Here is a 19721-nt window from a genome sequence, read left to right as displayed (position 1 = left end):
TTTCTACATACAATTCCTTATATTTATGCAATTAAAATGCTATGACAGTCTACTAGTTTAGTTTTTACCCTGTGCATTTCATTTCTCCACTGCAACCAACACCTTAACTTAAAAGACTATAATTTTATTGTTATTATTAAGGGGTTGTACAGGTCTTCCTCCTCCCCCTCCCCCCTCCCCCTCCTCCTCCCCCCTCCTCCCCCTCCTCCCCCCCTCCCCCTCCCCCTTCTCCTGCTTGAATTCAGGGCCTGAGCATTGTCTCAGCTTTTTTTCCTACTCAGGCTAGCATTTTACCACTTGAGCCACAGCTCTACTCCAGCTTCTTGGTAATTAATTGGAGATAAATGTCTCCTGGGCTTTCTTGCCTGGGCTGGCTTTGAACCCCAATCCCCAAGTCTCGGCCTTCTAAATAGCTAGGATTATAGGCATGAAGCCACCAGTGCCTGGCATTGAAGAGGTTTTCTTAAATTCCTATGATCTGAATTTAGTTCACTTTGCTTCTAGAGATTACTAGTATATGGCAACTCTATTAAAAAAATCAGTTGTATGTCTTATTTTTCTACCTTTAAAATAAATGTCATAAAACTGTTATAAAAAGCCATAAGCAAAGAGTGCAAAAAAAAAAAAAGAGCTTGGCACAGTGGTAGGTACCTGTAATTCCAGCTACTTGGGAGGCAGCATCAGACAGACTGAGTTCCAAGCCTGCCTGGACAAAGTTAGCAATGAAACTCTACCTCAAAAATGACAGGAAAACAACATGGTTCTCTCTCTCTCTCTCTCTCTCTCTCTCTCTCTCTCTCTCTCTCTCTGTAACAAGTAAACAAGTACTGGAGTTCAATCCCAGCACTGAAACAACCAAACAACCAACACAAATGAAACAAACACAAAACTCAAACACCAAACAAAGATAATACAGTGGACACACAAATAAGACAGAGGATTTTCTGCTTTCTTCCAAGACACTGGGCTCTTTTTAACATCAAGTACATTTTTTTAAGGTGTAGTGATAATGACACCCACAGGCAAGGGTCTTAATAGTGTTGCTTTGCAAATCTAGCTGGTTTGATTTTTTCATTTTCCTTAGAATGCCTTGCTTTGCTGAGACATATTCAAGAGCCTGGCTGATTGATCCCTGGGGAAAATACACTTGAAGGTTAAGTAACTCAGATCTCAGCTAATCCTGTGTAATCTGCCGTTACTAAATGACGGCTGGCCTTGCTGGAACACCAGTTTCTGAATGCTCAGGGTTCGGCTTTTTACCTTTTGTTCTAATCACCTCTGGGAAGAGCCATGCTACTCTTTGCATGTGTCTATGTGGTGCTTAGCTTTCTGGAAGGAGCAAGCTGTTCGTGTCCATCTCAGTGTACTTGCGATTATCATGGCAGAAATGACGGCTCAGGATCAAGGTATGCTCTTCTCCTTCCTATGTGTTCTAATTATTCCAGTTTTAAAAAGAAAAGAAAAAAACGGACCCAAATAATGTAGCCTTACTTTGAAAGAAAATTGCTTGATTGTCACAAATCAGAGATGAGGAGGCTTGATCAAGATGTGCTGTAGACAAACATGGCTGCCCATTGTTTGCTTCATCACTTCTGTTTTAAGCCATTTGCTTCTCAAAAGACTCACAAGTTAACTGAACTTCCAAAACACACTCTGTATTATGAAAATACCCATTACACTCACATTCAGGAAGCATCTCTTGCAGGAAGTCAGGCTATTTTCAATGTGTGTACCCTGCTCAGGCTGTACTTATAGAAAGCCCAACAGGACAGCTGGGCAGGACCTGCTAGAAGGACGGAGCTGCTGGCAGCGTTCCCAGCATCTGACTCCGGTCTCATTTCATCTGTGAGTTATTTGTGCCAGCAGCTGGACAATGGAAAGGAAGATCACACGAGTGAGGTTAGGGAGGCTGGCAACTGGAATTTCTCATTTTAGCTTATGGAATTTAAAAAGTGAAGACATTGGGCCATCTGTTTAGACACTACAGGGCCTCCTAGGAATTACTTAATCTCCACATTACTTTATCACCAACCTGCCTTGTAAGCATAGTAATTTGTTTATAATATACATAAATACATTTAAATGTAAGTTAAATGCAAAAGTGAATGCATAACAGCTAAACACAGTAGATCTTGATGTTTTTAAGAGGTTATTTAATTACAAAGTCAGATTATCTGTGTCTTAACTAGTAGAAGTAAACTGAGAGTTGTTCACCTTAATAAAAGAATACCACAATTTTCAACACATAATAGCTATTAAGGATGGAGTGTAGTTCAGTTCTAGAACATTTGCCTAGCATATATGAGGCACTGGGTTTGACCTCAAGCCCAGCCAATATATCATCATCGTCATCATCATAATAATAACAATAACAATTAAAATTTATTTGTGAGTAGCTAGGCTTGTTATTGTATAAGCTTTACCAGGACAATTCTTGGTATCTTTTTTGAGATGATTATGGGACGTTAAAGATAATGAAAAGAACACACATTAAATACTTATTTGTCCAGGGATGTGTAATAATTAGTAACCAGACCAGAGTTATTTCTGGGAAAACTACTAGAAATGTTTTCTTCTCTATAATATCCCCATCATTTATTGATTTTTTAAAATAACAAGTATAAAATACCATGCACAGTAAGAACCCTAGAACTAATATAGCTCAATTCCTGTCATTTCACAAGCAAGGTGATGAAACTGAACACAGACAAGATGACTCGTCTTAGGTTGCAGAGTTGTATAGGTTGTAAAGACTGTGTTGATCAGGGTTTTTATAGTATAGCACCCTGGAAAGCTTATTTAGTGGGTAGATGGCACTTTCATTCAGGTATGTAGTAGCACTGAAATTTGTGCTGTAAGTTGGAGATGAAGCATATCCCCAGAAAATCTCAATAATACCACAGGGTCTTCCTGGAAACTGACAGGAACAAGATAGTCATATTAGGACCGCGGAGCTTTATGCTTTTCACCTCTATTTACATTATGGGTCAACTTAAAAGGCACTGAATCAAGGTGCTATGTCTTATTGAGTGGACATCTTGTGATTTACCAACTATGTCATGTGCATACCATCGTTTAGATGATATTTTGAAAAATTGCTTATGGTTCCTTTCCAACAATTGAAGTGGGTATGAAAGGTATAATCTAATCTCCTCGCAGGCTAAAATGAATCTAACTTCTCAGATTCCTCATACTTTCAGCCCTCATGTGAGACAGACTTGTTTTTCTATGCCTGTGGGCCATATGCCCCCAACAATCAGCATGTGACTAGTTCAAGGCCACTTCAATTAGTGAAGACCAGAGAAATGCATTCAATTTCTGGTTTCTTCCTTAGGCAGAAAGCAATGCACAAGTTCTGTTAAATCAAAGTTGAGCTTTAAATGTCTAGTGTGAATTCTTGCTTTTTCCCCCCAATAAAAAAAAATCCTCATTTTAATTTTTGTCTATCTATATTTATTATCTTTATGGTTTGGTACAAAGGGGTTTCAATTCGGTGTGCCAGTTCATGAGTACAATGTATTTTGTAAAGGGAGCCTCTTAAAAAGAATCAACTTATGACATTTAACAAGGGCTTTTTTTTTTTTTAACCATAGTCCATTTCTGAAGGAGATATACTTCAAAGTGGAAGTGGGTTTGAAAAGTCGCTGTATCACCCACTAACTGTGTGTGAAGTCACCAAACATTAGTAAAACTGAACTTGTTGGTAATAGCATCAACACGTACTGATGAACATATTGATAGGATGGTGTGGAATTTTCCATTCATTTAAAGTAACCAACATTTTCAGCAAAGTCACCCCTTCCCAACCCCACCTTTCTCCTCAATTTGCCTAGTTCCATTTCCACACATGTACATGGCAAAGTTCTACTCCATTCGCCCATGCCTTCTCTCTCTATTTGCTACACAAAATGCATTGTACTCGCAAACCGACACAGGGAAATGAAACCCCTTTGTATAGCTACTTTCAGATAATAAATAAGTAAATATATATATATTTTTAATGAAGTAACCGGCTTAATGGTGTCCCGTGGGGAAGTGCCACCTGCAGTGTAGGAAATGGCTTTCCCTGGTTTCCTGCTCACTGGAGAGGGAACAAAGTTCAGAGCTCAATCAAGAGCAGCCTGACTGTAGAGCGGATGCGTTTTTGCTTATTTGTTTCAGTCCTGAGGTTTGAACTCAGAGCCTTGTTCTTGCCAGACTGATGTTTTACCATTGAGCTGAGCTAGTACTTTTGCCACTCATCTTAGGGCTGTTGAGGTGTGATTAATATAGTCATGGATATGACTTGTGTCACACCAACCTGATATGGAAAGAGCTCTATACATACCAAGTTGATAATCCCATGAAATGACTGAGATTTGACCATTTTATTGTAATACACGGTTCAACCTAGTAATTATTTCAGTCATGATAATGATAACAAACATGTTAGTCACATCGCATTATTAATTTATTAGACAGAGCACCTATTTGGGAGAAAACCATTAGAGAATGAAAAATCAAATGTGTTTCAAACAAGGGATTCTTGTTTTTCCCCCCAATGGGTCTTGGAAAGTGGGTCTCCCTGCATTGCTCTTGTGACACTAGGTCAGTGCTATGTAATGACCAGGATATGAATGAAGTCCCTATGAACTTCCCCGTGGACACTGTGAAGCTTCGCATAGAGAAGACAGTAGTCCGTAGGATTCCGGCCGAGGCCTTCTATTACCTGGTGGAGCTCCGGTACCTCTGGCTGACCTACAACGCCGTGGCCAGCGTCGAGCCCAGCAGCTTCTACAACCTAAGGCAGCTGCATGAGCTGCGCTTGGCTGGGAATTCTCTGGCTGCCTTCCCCTGGGTTTCTCTGGGGGACATGCCCCATCTGAGGACGCTGGATTTGCATAATAACAGGATAGCCAGTGTGCCAAGCGAGGTGACCCGCTATCTGAAGAACCTCGCCTACTTGGATTTATCAAGCAACAGGCTGACCACATTGCCATCAGAGTTCCTCGACAGCTGGTCCCACTTAGCTCTGGTACCTTCCAGAAGCACAGACCTGGCACCAAGAAGGATTATTCTTGGTAAGTTTCCAAGACTCTGACCTTTTCAGTTGTCTGGTCTTTTAGTTCCTTCCTTCCTTCCTTCCTTCCTTCCTTCCTTCCTTCCTTCCTTCCTTCCTTCCTTCCTTCCTTCCTTCCTTCCTTCCTTCCTTCCTTCCTCCCTTCCTCCCTTCCTCCCTTCCTCCCTTCCTCCCTTCCTCCCTTCCTCCCTCCCTCCCTCTCTCCCTCCCTTCCTTCCTGTTGGGAACTTTTATACATGCTGAAATACTCAACCATTGAAGTACCTGCTCAACCCTGAATTTGCACCTTGCTAGTGACTCTGTATCCCCAATGTCAGATAGAAGGATGGTGTGCTTGCGCGAGAGCAGATGCTTGTGCATAAGCAAATGTGGGAGGGTGGGGCGGAGCTTCACAAACCCAGGGCATGCATTGTTCTCAGTGGAAGCTGAGAGACAGAAGTCACCACCCTGGCCTACTCTGGGCTCAACTTCCACCATCTGCACACTCCACACACTAGTCTGTTTACCTTTAACCTGCCAGAAGTTTCTTTAGGAGTGGGAACTGGGTTTTGTTATTCTGTTGTGCCAATACTGAGGCTTAAACTGAAGGCCTCTCACTCATGGTCTACTTTCTTGTTCAAGGCTGATGCTCTACCACCTGAGCCATACCTTCAGTCTGGCTTTTGCTGGTTAATTGGAGACAGAGTATTAGAAGTAGAGTTTTACAGATTTTTCTGCTCAGGCTGACTTTGAACTATGATCCTCTAGGTCCCAGCTTTCTGATTAGGATTACAGGCAAATGTAGCTACTTCCCTAACTACTTTAAGATATGCAAAAGAAGCAGAATGAAAAATACACTAGCTAGCTGGATACCAGTAGGATCAAGTTTCGAAGCCAGCCCTGGCAGGAAAGTCCATGAGACTCTTATCTCCAATTAATTACCAGAAAACCAGACATGATACTGTGGCTCCAAGTGCCAGATTTGAGCAAAAGAAGCTCAGAGACAGCACCCAGGCCCTGAGTGCAAGCCCCATAAACAACAAAAATATAAAAAAATAAATAAAATGAAATTTACTACCTGTTTTATTATCTTTTTTGGATGTTGGACATCTTTTCATTTTTCTTACTGGAAAATGTTCTGCAGTATTTATGCCTTACTTTTATACTGATAATAATGATCATAAACAAGATACTGTAAGCTGCCTTATCAACAGATTCATTAGGTGCAATTTTCACTAAGATTGGTCGATAAATCAATAAAAGTGAAAAGAAAATTTAGAAGCAGAAATTTAAATTTCTGCATCATCAGTTGATTCAGAGAGGTTCTCAGTCAGGCTCTGCTGTTGTCACCTGTATTTCATTGTGTGAGCAAAAAGAAATGTTTCCCTGCCTTTAATATGAGGAAAAATTTGTCTCCAAATTAACAAATGGTGATCCCCAAAGTGAGATCAAAGTGAATGTGACTAGTTTAACTGATGAAGTACAACTCGGAGATGTGTTGAAAGTGAGCATGCCGTTAGCAGAATTTGGGAGTATTATAGAAAACACAAACCAGGCATCTGAACTCTACACGTCCTGAGCCTTTTGTGGCTTTTCTCCGGTGGTGGTCTCCTTGAACCATACACCTGCAGATACCAAGGGTTGAACTGTGTTTGCTGCATTATGAAAGGGGAATGAGAGGTATCACACACAGAAATCTGGAAAAATGGAGTGCAGACCTAGCTCCATCTTGTTAATAGATCATTAGGGGTATACAATGAGGCTCAGCCTCTGAGTGTGTGCTTTTAAATCAAGTCATCACCGTCATATAGTGATAGAGCCTAGGCATCTCATAAAGAAAGACTACTCTATGATGTATGTATGTATGTATGTATGTATGTATGTATGTATGTACGTACGTACGTATTTACTGGGACTTGAACTCAGGGACTGGGTCCTATCCTTGAGCTTTGGTGCTCATGGCTAGCTCTCTACCACTTGGGCCACAGCACCACTTCTGACTTTTTTTGGAGTTGTTTATTGGAGATAAGAGTTTCGTAGGGATTTTTCTATCTGGGGCTGGCTTCAAACTGTGATCCTCAGATCTCAGCCTTCTGAGTAGCTAGGATGACAGGTATGAGCCACTAGTGCCCTGTTTGACTCTCCTCTTAAAATCATGTATATAAAAGAAAAAAACAAAACCTCAAGGATAAGCTTTTCCATTACTCCTTTTCCTCTATATGAGTAAAAATATCAATTTAGCTAAAACCATCCTTTACTATATCCATAATAAGCATAAGTTAGTATCTTCCAAGTAAACATTTAAATTAACTCTGACAGGGTTGGGGATATGGCCTAGTGGCAAGAGTGCTTACCTCGCATACATGAAGCCCTGAGTTTGATTCCCCAGCACCACATATATAGAAAACGCCAGAAGTGGAGCTGTGGCTCAAGTGGCAGAGTGCTAGCCTTGAGCAAAAAGAAGCCAGGGACAGTGCTCAGGCCCTGAGTCCAAGGCCCAGGATTGGAAAAAAAAAAAAAAAAGCCTCTGACACTCAGCTTTTCATCAGTAATTCAGGTAAATTTCCATGGTTTTTTTTTTTTTTTTTTCTGAAGAAGCAGTATTTACACAGGCCTCTCTGTAAGGCCGGCCACTGTTTATCTTGGTGGAAAGGCTGCACAGAAGACAGCCTGAAATGCTTTTATAATTTTTTAAGTTTGCTCAGTTGTAAACATGGGCTGTAGTATTCACAGTGGAAAGTATCTGAATGTCACTGGCAGCCTAAGTATTTCCACAGAATTTCTAAGATGACATTAATTCATTTCAGCAAACATTTCTCCACGTCTGTCAATATGCCTTGCCCTTTGCTAGACCTCTGGAGACAAATCCACATAGGAAAGGCTTCTGCCTTCCTAGCAACTCTCTGGAGGACCTCCTAAGTGTGTCTCAGCCCTACAGCAACCCTAAAAGGCAGGCCTGGAAATATTATCACAGAGGTAGCATTGTGTGTGTGTGTGTGTGTGTGTGTGTGTGTGTGTGTGTGTGTGCCAGTCCTGGGGCTTGAACTCGGGATCTTGGTTCTGTCCCTGATCTTCTTTTGCTCAACACTAGCACTCTACCAACGTGAGCCACAACTCTACTTCCGGCTTTTTTGGTGATTAATTAGAGATAAAAGTCTCATGGATGTTTCTGCCTGGGTTGGCTTTGAATCAGGATCCTCAGGTCTCAGCCTCCTGAGTAGCTAAGATTAAAGGGGTGAGCCACTGGTGCCTGGCAGTGGCTTATTAATATTTACTGATACTGAGGCTTGAACTCAGGATCTCATACTCTTGCTTGGCTTTCCTGCTCATAGCTGGTGCTCTATCACTTGAATAACACCTCCAATCTGTCTTTTTGGTTAATTGGAGATGGAGTCTCAAGCAAGGACTTTTCTGTCCTGGATGGCTTTAAACCTTGATCATCCACCTCTCAGCTTCCTGAATAGCTAGGATTATAGCCATGGGCTACTGGTACCTAGCTTTAAGACTTGGTTTTTAATTGAGGGACTATGACATGTGTTGCCTATTGCTTATAGATTTTGTAACTTCTGATCAGTGTGTATCTCCAAGTCGTCCACACCCTCATCAAGATATATAACATTTCATCACCCCAGAAAATTGCCCTGAACATCTTCTGGCCAGTCCCCTCTCACGCCATCTGACCATTTTTTCTGCTTTGCCATGGGTTGATTTTATCTGCTCTAGAAAGCCATAGAAATAGAATCACACATGCACTCTTGTGCTAGGCCTCTTTCATTTGCAGTATGTTTCCAAGTGGACCCATTTTGATGGATGATTGCTTACTGCAGAATTCTACTCTACTGTGTGAAGGGACTAATTGTTCATGCTTTCTGTTATTAGACTTGGGGGCTGTTTCCAGACTTTTTAAAATTAACATATTTCTTTGGTCAGTCCTGGGGCTTGAACTCAGGGCCTGAGCCCTGTCCCTGAGCTGCTTTTGCTCAAGGCAAACACTCTACCTTTTGAGCCACAGCACCACTTCCAGATTTTTCTGTTTATGTGGTGCTGAGGAATCGAACCCATGGCTTCATACATTCTAGGCAAGCACTCTACCACTAAGCCACATTCCCCCACCCTTTTATTAACGTTCTTTTACAAAGCTTTATGTGGTGTGTGTCTTCACTTACTCTTGTATTAATCTGTAGGATTGACATTGCTGTGTTGCAGGATAGCTGTAATTATAATTTTTAAGGAACATGCCAGTATTCCACTGGGATTGTCTAATATCATGCTTCCCTCTCTGGCACAGTCTGGTTAGTCTGTATCCTCTCCATCACTTCATGAGGTCAGTCTTTTATATTTCAGCTATTCTGTGGCAACCAAGGGAGCAGTGCCACATTGTGATTTTGGTACTCATTTCCCTGATGACTAATGGTGTTGGCCACTTAGGTATCATCCTTCATGAAATATTTGTTCAAGTTTTTGGCCTTACTTTTAGCATATTTGTCTTTGTTAAAACGAGTTTGTGGAAGTTGTTTTTCAGTGATTTGCATTATAAATCTTTTCTCTAAGGCTGACTCATTTATCCATTTTTTTCAGGGACTTTTTTTGCGACATTTGATATATTAATTTTTTTTCTCTTACAGTTAGTGCTTCATTTTTTTCTTCAGTTAGTGCTTAATACATCCTTAATATTCAGTTATATTCTTAGCTTTTCTGCTTATGACGCTAGCCCATCTCAGACTAGTCTTTGAAAATAGTACAAGATGGGACCTGAGGTTTATGTTGTTCCAGAGATGTGTCAGGGGTTCCAGCACCATTTGTTAAAGACTTTCTCCATCCAATCACTAAATTCTGCTCTCTCCCACAGAGCAGTTTGTTAGCCAGGTGCAGGTGGCTTTGGCCAGCAATCTTAGCTACTCAGGAGGCTGAGATCTGAGTATCACAGTTCAAAGCCAGCCTGGGCAGGAAAGACTCTTATCTACAATTAAATACCAGAAAACCAGAAGTGGCATTGTGCCTCAAAGTGGTAGAGTACTAACCTTGAGCAGAAATGCTCAGGGACAGTGCCCACACCGCAGGCCCCACGTTCAAGCCCCACAACTGACAAATTAGAAGAATTTGTTGTTGCTAAAGAAGGAAAAGTGACAGAGGGTGTGTATCAGATACCGTGCCACTGTATGCATCATTGATATGTCAAATGAAACCACCTTATATGATGTAAATGGAAAATAAAATATTAAAAAATGAAAAAGTTTACTGCTGACTTTCATACCTACACAGGTAAATAGCAATGTAATGTAACTATGCTGACGAATGATAAATACTATAGTCTTCTTTTAGAAAGGGATAGAAGTGGCATTGTGGCTCAAGTGGTAGAGTGCTAGCCTTGAGCAAAAAAGAGGCCCTGAGTTCAAAGCCCAGGTCAGGCAAAAAAAAAAAAAAAAAAAAGAATTGCAGTTAAAATTTCGGGCTGGGAATATGGCCTAGTGGTAAAGTGCTCGCCTCGTATACATGAAGCCCTGGGTTCGAATCCTCAGCACTGCATATATAGAAAAAGCTGGAAGTGGTGCTGTGGCTCAAGTGATAGAGTGCTAGCCTTTAGCAAAAAGCAGTCAGATGTTGGGGTTTTTTTCCCCTCCTGGCTCGGACTCTTCCTTCTTTCTTTCCACCCTCCTTTCGTCCTCTCCCCTAACCCTCGGCCTGCAGGTAAGTTAGAGTGGGACGTGGGGGTCGCTCCGACCTGATGAGCACGTGATCTGCCGTAGTTGTGAGGAACCGGTTGGGCAAACAGCCACCAACCTTCTAGCCAGCCCGGTGCGCTTGAGTGACGTTAGCCCTTGGGGGTCAGGTGATACCTTTCAGCCTATCGACATCCTGGCCAAACCCCTCCCTCGGAATCATCTCCCCTTGTCCTTATCTCAATAAAGTCAGTTCGCTCTAAGAAGCTGGTGCCGTTGCATGTGTTCGTTGCAGGCGATCACACATCTACGGCAGATCACGTGCTCGTCAGGTCGGAGCGACCCCCACGTCCCACTCTAACTTACCTGCAGGCCGAGGGTTAGGGGAGAGGACGAAAGGAGGGTGGAAAGAAAGAAGGAAGAGTCCCAGCTGGGAGGGGAAAAAAAACCCCAACATTGTGGCCCCCAACCCTTCCATCAAGGCAAGAAAGATGGACCCCAACAGTCAGAGACAGTGCTTAGGCCCTGAGTTCAAGCCCCAGGACTGGCAAAAAACAAGACAAAACAAAAAGAAAGGGATACAGCAAAGCTCACCGGTCCCATCAGGAAGAGTTATATAAAGTAAATAAATTAATGCAAATTATTATGACTGTGGTTGGTGGATTGCCTTGAGGGAATGCAATACTAGTAATAGTTTAACTTTTCCAAGCTCTTGTACCTTTGTCCCCAGAAGAAAACACCTTAGTGAATGTATTCAGTATTTGGATGTCTATTTTTGTTCTGGTTTTAAAACTTGTACCATTGACCTTAGTTATTTCAAAACAAGCATAATAGGCTTTCCTCTTTCTTGAGAGAGAAATTTAAAAAATCTTTATTCTGGATTTGCATCACTTTTCGGTGTGAGTAGTTGGAGCACATTTAAAAAATAACTTTGTTTTGTGGTTAACAAATTTTTATGATAGTTTCAAAGTATGAAGGAAACAATGTTACATTAACTCTGTAGACATTTATATTGCAGGTTTCTGCTGCAATGACTTTTTTGTAGATAATAGTATTTATCACTGTCACTTGTGACTTGTAAATGTCTTTAGATGATAAAGAATTTAGGTAGAGAGAAGCATTAGATTTAGAAGCGAAGAGTGTGGGATTAGTCAGGACTGTGCGTGACAGAGTCGGGATGGTAATCTCTATATTCTTCTTTCCTTTCTGGAGTGAAATCAGAGCAATCTCACTATCCACCTGAGGTGGCACAATGGCATGGTATAGCTCATGGCACAGTAGCTTGCTAAGTGCTCTGAGATCAGGATACTTACGTTTAAATGCTGGCTGCTCAACGGTGTGATCTTGGATAGTTTCCTTAAACTTCCTAAGCCTTGTTTTTCCCATCTTTATATTGTTTAATTTTATATAGTAGTTCTATTTTTAATTTCTTCAGAAATTGCCATACTGTTTTCCATAATGGCTACCCTGATCAACTTCAGTGCACAAGGTGGACATTTTGTGGTGTTGTGGGACAATTCTCCATGCTATTTTCTAGTTTGTGCCTATCTGGTGAGTATATGTGGGCTTCCTTTCATTCTGCACTGTATTTTCTTCTTGTGCTGCCCTTGGGGTGAGCTTGAACTCAGGGCCTCTCTCAGCCTTTTATGCTCAAGGCTCTACCATTTCAGCCACACTTCTCCTTCCAGCTTTTTCCTAGTTACCTTTTTTAAAATTTTATTTTTCTGGTACCAGAGTTGAAACTTAGGGCTTCATGCTTGCTCAGCTTGCTTGGCTGGCACTCTATTATGTGTGCCATGCCTCCAGTCCAGCTTCATGCTGATTATTTTGAAGATAGAGTCTATCAAACTTCTCTGCCTGGGCTGGCTTTGAAGAAAGATCCTTCATATGTTCGTGTTCTGAGTAGCTATGATTACAGATATTGGCCCTGGCACTTGGCAACTGTTTTTATTTTATAGACTGACAGAATATTATGGCTACAGCAAGCTTTGCAGTTTACCCATCTTTCTCACCTTACAGATGAGAAAGCAGGCTCACTAGCAGCTTCAAGGCCACAGAGAACCATATCTAGATAGTTAGACGAATTTTGTGAAGATGTCATTACCTATTGGTTTCTCATTTCCGTACATCTTGTCTTCACATATCAGGTTTTTAAAATATTAATTTACAATAGTGAGCTAAGACCTAGTATAGTGTCTAGGAATTTTAAGTGTCTATTTCATTATTTTAGGCATTTTCCCACTTCTCAGGTCACATGACACCATTACATATGTGCTTCTGTTTACAGTAGAGGTGCTGATTGTATAAGCTTTATTGCTTTATTAACAGGAAGAAGAAAGTCAGTAATGTGTAGCAAATATTCTTTTCTCTGGGTAAAAGGTCCTTAACCAGAATTTTAAACCATGAATATTAACAATAGGTTTTCAGTATTATGCTTAGCAAGAATGGTTATAAGTTTGCAGAGATTTTTTTTTTTGGGGGCCAGTCCTGGGCCTTGGACTCAGGGCCTGAGCACTGTCCCTGGCTTCTTCCCGCTCAAGGCTAGCACTCTGCCACCTGAGCCACAGCGCCCCTTCTGGCCATTTTCTATATATGTGGTGCTGGGGAATAGAACCGAGAGCTTTATGTGTAGGAGGGAAGCGCTCTTGCCACTGGGCCATGTTCCCAGCCCTGCAGAGATTTTTTAAAAATCATAAACCAGCCATTATTTAGAAAGGGATACAGTATTCACATGTCATACACATGTCATACAAATCTATGAAAGAATTACTGCTATTGTTTTTCTTAATTCTCTACTTTTCAGTTAGTTGTAAATTGCTGTATAAATAGGTTCCAATTCAACAGGTTAATTTATGAGTATGATATATCTTGGCCTGTGTCATCTCTCCCCATCATTCTGTTACTGCCATTGTTAACTAGAAAGTCAGCACAACTATCCACTCAGTCTTTGTGACCTGTGAGAGAAGAATTTAGGCAAGACATGGTGAAAGTGATTGGAATGTTTACTAGAAAGGAATATGGCAGAGAAAAGAGATTTTTTTTTTTGGAACAGTCCTGGGCCTTGAACTCAGGGCCTGAGCACTGTCCCTGGCTTCCTTTTGCTCAAGGCTAGCACTCTGCCACTTGAGCCACAGCGCCACTTCTGGCCGTTTTCTATATATGTGGTGCTGGGGAATTGAACCCAGGGCCTCATGTATACGAGGCAAGCTCTCTTGCCACTAGGCCATATCCCCAGCCCAAGAAAAGAGATTTTTTTTTTAAAGTATGCTATGATGCCAGGGAAGACAGCATCTTCAGCTTTGAGGTACAAACAGCATTAGGTTTAAAACAGAAGAAGAATAGAGTGAGTAAAGGTTCATTAGTGTCCCAGTTACAGACATAGTTTAGTGGGTCATTATTGCGGTTCTGATTCTTCTAGGTTTCCCAGTAATTGTTATCGCTGTCTTCACTCTCAAAGAGCTACCTTGTTTCCAAGAGGTGATTTCTCCAGCTCCAGGGTGCAGCCTCATGTTATTATTGGTGATGATCCTAATGTGGAGGGGTCCATCCTGCTGTTCCTAAGGGGGCTCAGTCCCTTGTCATAAAGATGCTATCTGGGGCTGAGGATATGGCTTAGCGGTAGAGTGCTTGCCTTGCATGCATGAAGCCCTTGGTTCGATTCCTCAGCACCACATATATGGAAAAAGCCAGAAGTGGTGCTGTGGCTCAAGTGGTAGAGTGCTAGCCTTAAGCAAAAAGAAGCCAGGGACAGTGAGTGCTCAGGCCCTGAGTCCAAGCCCCAGGACTGGGAAATAATAAATAAAGGTATTATCTAAGCATCCTGTTTTTCCTGGAATGCAAGGACTGTGGAGAGAAGGGCTTTGAACAAAGACAAACTCAAGGAGGAGATAGAGGTGCCAAAGCTTTTCTCCTGATCTGAGTTAAGGTATGGCAGCAAAACCCATCTCAGTAACTATTGCAAATATACTCTCAATAGACTGAAAGTGGCTTGTATGTAGAGACGGGGTTTGAGTACTTATTGACATTGCTTGTTTGAAATTCCTATACCTAGGTCTGGTCTACAGGCCTGAGGTCATCTGTGAATCAAGAGGTTTAATTATAACATTTTCTCTAAGAGTTCCTGTCATCTCATCCTCCATTTTGTTTCATTTGCATTTTTCCATTGCATTGCTCATAGCTAATTGTGTGTATCACCATTATATAAATTCTGCAGGTAAAGCTAAGCCATGTTGTCAGGCACCTATCCACTGTTGGGAAACTTTCTAGAGCTGGGATTTCAGCACAGATACTAGATTTCACTAACCACACTCGGTTACCCAACATAAAAATAAACTAAAAAGTGTGCTGTCATCACCACAACCATCACCACAAATCTGTGAGCTCCATTATTTTCTATCTTGGGCTTCCTGTGAGGCTGGTATAAATAAGGAAATAGGATCCCAAAAGAGATGCTTGTCTCAGAGGACTCTGAAACAACATCTTGGATTCTTCTGAGATGTTAGCAAACACACACACACACACACACACACACACACACACACACACACACACAGAGCCATTCCTGGAGTTTGGACTCAGGGCCTGTGCACTGTCCTTGCCTTCTTTTTCCTCAAGGCTAGCACTCTACCACTTGAACCACAGCAGCACTTCCAGCTTTTTTGTTTAAGTGGTACTGAGGAATCGAACCCAGGCTTTATGCATTCTAGGCAAGCACTCTACCACTAAGCCACATTCTCAGCCCTGACCCTTTCTTCCCTCTTACATTTTAGGTCTCCAGGACAACCCTTGGATCTGTGACTGTCACATTTCCAAAGTGATCGAGCTGTCGAAGGCTGCCAATCCCGCTGTGGTGCTGCTTGACCCACTGATGATCTGTAGTGAGCCTGAGCGCCTCACAGGAATTTTATTTCAGAGAGCAGAGTTGGAGCAGTGCCTGAAGCCATCGGTGATGACATCGGCCACCAAAATCACATCGGCTCTGGGCAGTAATGTCCTCATTCGGTGTGATGCCACCGGCTTCCCCACCCCACAGCTCATGTGGACCCGATCTGACAGCTTGCCAGTCAATCATACAGGTATGAGACATGGGGTTTACAAAAGCCTATACCTAATTTCATGTTTTTGTGCATTATTTTTTTAAGCCATTATGGGCTTTGAACTCAGGCCCTTGTACTCCCACAGTCTGCTTGCTCAGCTGAAGCTCTACTATTGAGTCACATCATCTGCCTAGCTTTTTGCTGGTTACTTTGGGAATGGCATCTTATGGACTTTTCTTCCAGGGCTGCTTTGAACTGCAGTCTTCCGGATCTCAGCATCCTAAATAGCTGGGATTATAGGCCTGGGCCACAATGTCTGTTTTTGTTCCCAATTTTCCCTTCCCACTTCTCCTCCTCCTCCATCTCTTTCCTCCTTCCTCTTTCCTCCTTCCTCCCCCTTCAGGATTGAACCTAGATCTTGTGACATACTATAGAAGCTCTCTACCAGTTGATCTACACTCCTAGTCTTTTTGTTTTTATTATGTCTTTGAGATAGGGCCATCATGACTTTGCTTAGCTTTACTTAGAACTTTCAATTTTCTTGCCTCCTCCTCCTGAGTAGCTGGGATTACAGGCAATTTAACATCCCAAATTATTAAAACAGCTCAAAATTATTGGATTTTAAGGGATTGTGTGTGTGTGTGAGAGAGAGAGAGAGATAGAAAGAGAGAGAGAGAGAGGGGGGAGGAGAGTTTCTTTTCCTTTTCCTCAGTGCTGAAGCTCAACTCAGAGCCTATGCATGCTAGGCAAATTCTTTCTCCTCCTCCTCCTCCTCCTCCTCCTCCTCCTCCTCCTCCTCCTCCTCCTCCTCCTCCTCCTCCTCCTCCTCCTCCTCCTCCTCCTCCTCCCCTTCCTCCTCCTCCTCCTTCTCCTCCTCTTTCACCCTCCCTCCGTGGGGTTAGACCCCACAGTTGCCTGGTAAAATCAGAGAAACTTCTGTAGGTGGAGGCTTCAGTAACATCCTTTGTGCTTGTCCCCTTGGATATAGCCCATTTCAAAATGTAAAGCCACCGAAAAAATGTATAAGGGGTTTTCATACTTCTTACTTAAATAATATACCATATAGAAGCCTTATGGGGCAAAAAGTATGAGCTTTAGAGCCATTTGTTACATAGATTTTTCAGATCCTCTTTAGACCAAGTTATGCCTGGGTTCTAGCTTCAGCGGTGATATTCTGGGGATTAAAGGGATGTCATTTTAAAAATCTTAGGAATTACATTAAAAGTAAGGTTAAAAAAAAGTGATGGGCTAAAAAATGTTAAGAGCTGGGTGAGATGGAGCATATTTGTAATTCTAGCATTCGGGAAGCTGAGGTAGCAGGTCTTGAACTTAGGGTTAGCCGTGTTACATAGTGAGATTCCCATCGCACACAAACAAACAAAAACAAAACAATGAAAAAAGATAAGGCTTAATATTTGTATGAACAGCTAGTGAATAGCCATAGTTTAAGCTACCGAGTTAACTTTTGGGCTATTTGTATATCTATTATTTTGTTATTATTCTCCAGAAAGCTTTTATTTTAATTTTTTGAATAATTACTTATTTATTGTAAAAGTGATGACCAGAGGGGTTACAGTTTCATACATAAGGCAATGGGTACATTTCTTGTACAATTTGTTACCTCCTCCCTCATTTCTCCCCTCCCCCCTCTCCAGAAAACTTTTAAAATTAAGACACACTGGAAGTATTTTCAGATTTTTGTGTTTCAGAAAGCAAACATGCTATATTATTCTGCAAACAAAAGAACATGTAATTTACTAGATTATTTAAGTTAAATAGGAAATAAATGATATAGAATATGAATGATGATGCCATGCCAAAAAAAGGAGTCTTCTGTTCATGTGAATAGATTTATGTAATTACAATAAAAAAGCATCTTGAGAACTACCCAAGGAAAGTCTTATGGTAAACATTTCATAGCTCACAACTATGATTGGAAGGGGCCCACAGGATCTCTAGCTTGTCTTCTACTACAAATACAGACACAAAAACTCTGCAGCCGCTAGCTGACTTGTCTAAAGTCACCTATTTATGTCACGTACCAGTGGCTTCTACCAGTACTTGTAGAGGCTTAGGAGGCCTCAGAGATTTAAGGATCCTGGCTCAAAGCCAGCCCTGGTACAAAAGTTGTGAGACTCTTTATCTCCAATTAACCACCAAAAAGCTAGAAGTGGATTTGTGGCTCAAGTAGTAGAGTGCCAGCCTTGAGCAAAACAGCTCAGGGATAGCACCCAGCAGACAGACAGAGTTTATTAAAACCCAAATCTCCTGATTTCCATCTGTATATCCCCTTCAATGTTTAATTCTTCATATGGACCCCACAGCACTAAACAAGTCCTAGGATTCATGCCCACAATTCGCAGATTCATCAGCCACCATCAGGGACTGGCAAAATGCCATTTCTCCCTTGACTTACATGACAGAAAAACAGGTAAGACACACTTATTTCCTTCTAGATTGGCACAGCAGCTCCACTTTTCTCTTTTTCTTACCAAGTATGCACTTGTTTTCTTCCAGTAATTCAGGAGTCACCTGAGGAAGGCGTCAGATGGTCCATAATAAGCCTGACAGGCGTTTCTCCCAAGGACGCTGGGGATTACGCCTGTAAGGCCAAAAATTTGGCTGGGATGTCAGAAGCGATGGTGACAGTGGCTGTGGTTGGGGTTGTCACAACTACCAGAACCCCAGATGTTTCTGAAAGAAGGACTGGAGACCACCCCGAGCAGGAGGACCCCCCAGGACCTGGACAGTCCACGTCTCCACCTAAGTCTCTGTCAGCGCCCTGGTTCTCTTCTTCCCCTTCTTCCTCCTCTGCGGCCTCAGCTTCTTTTTCAAATTCTGCTTCATCTCCGTCTTCCCCTGCTTCTTTCCCTTTATCTCCTGCCTTCTCCATTCTTTCTTCCACCTCAACTCCAAGAACTCATCTTAAAGCCAGCACCATGAGGGCCAGCAGGCTGTCCCTTCAGCCGCACTCAGGTGAGAAGAGAAATGCCAGAGTGGACATGAATGGCAGTAAGCTTCCTCCGGCCAGTGCAAGTAAGAAAGAAGAGTTGGCATTATTGGACCAGGCCATGCCTTTGGAGACAAATGGCACCATAGAAGACCTCAGGGTGGTCAGTGAGATGGCAGAGAGCGTGACTCTGGCATGGACCAGTGTCAACACCACACAGAATGCCATGGTGACTGTGTTGTATTCCAAGTATGGCGAGAAGGACCTGCTGCTGCTGACTGCAGACTCCAGCAAGAATCAAGTAACCATAGATGGCCTGGAGCCTGGCAGGCAGTATGTGGCCTGCGTCTCTCCACAAGGAGTGCCAGCTCAGAAGGACCAATGCATCACCTTTTCCACAGCCAGAGCAGATGCTGGCGACTCACAGTGGTCTTTCCTCATTGTGGTGACCAGTACAGCCTGTGTTATTCTCTTCCCATTAATTTGTTTCTTACTGTATAAAGTTTGCAAACTGCAATGTCAATCCGAATCCTCATGGGAAGAGGATTTGGCAAAAGAGACTTATATCCAATTTGAGACCCTCTCACCCAGGTCTCAAAGTATAGGGGAACTCTGGACACGGAAGCACAGAGATGATTCAGAAAAGTTGCTTCTTTGTTCTAGGTTGAGTGTGGAATCGCAGATGAATAAAACTGAGGGCTCAAGACCAGAGTATTATTGCTAACGGTTGGCAGGGCAGGTCCATATGAGCTGTGAGATGAAGGAATTTCTTGGATAACTTTGGTAAAGACTTTTATATCCTGTAAAAAATCACAAGGAAGGTGCTTTGCAATGTGTGTGTGTGTGTGTGTGTGTGTGTGTGTGTATTTAATTTTGATACTTCTGAACTGAAAAGACAAATAATGTTGATGTTTGTGGTATGGGAGGTGTTCATGCAAACACATTTTAGGATGGTGGTGTTTAATAAGTCTGTAATAATTTTTAGAGTAATGTTTTAGTTAAGATAAATTTATGTGAAAATAATTATAAATGAACTG

General features: G+C 42.1%; 1 protein-coding gene across 1 annotated transcript; it reads left to right on the top strand.

The window, feature by feature from the left end:
- The first annotated feature begins 1290 nt into the window (after positions 1-1290).
- Lrit3 (leucine rich repeat, Ig-like and transmembrane domains 3) lies at positions 1291-19481 on the top strand. The gene is made up of 4 exons (XM_048333645.1): positions 1291-1406; positions 4588-5060; positions 15468-15773; positions 18252-19481. Exons 1-4 carry the CDS (start codon positions 1291-1293, stop codon positions 19406-19408), a joined length of 2052 nt encoding a protein of 683 aa, XP_048189602.1. The 3' UTR covers positions 19409-19481.
- Positions 19482-19721: the final 240 nt, after the last annotated feature.

Source organism: Perognathus longimembris, chromosome 24 (genome assembly GCF_023159225.1).
Source record: "Perognathus longimembris pacificus isolate PPM17 chromosome 24, ASM2315922v1, whole genome shotgun sequence".
Classification (NCBI taxonomy): Eukaryota; Metazoa; Chordata; class Mammalia; order Rodentia; family Heteromyidae; genus Perognathus; species Perognathus longimembris.
Note: the sequence above shows the minus strand (reverse complement) of the source record. Positions and strands in the feature narration are given on the sequence as shown.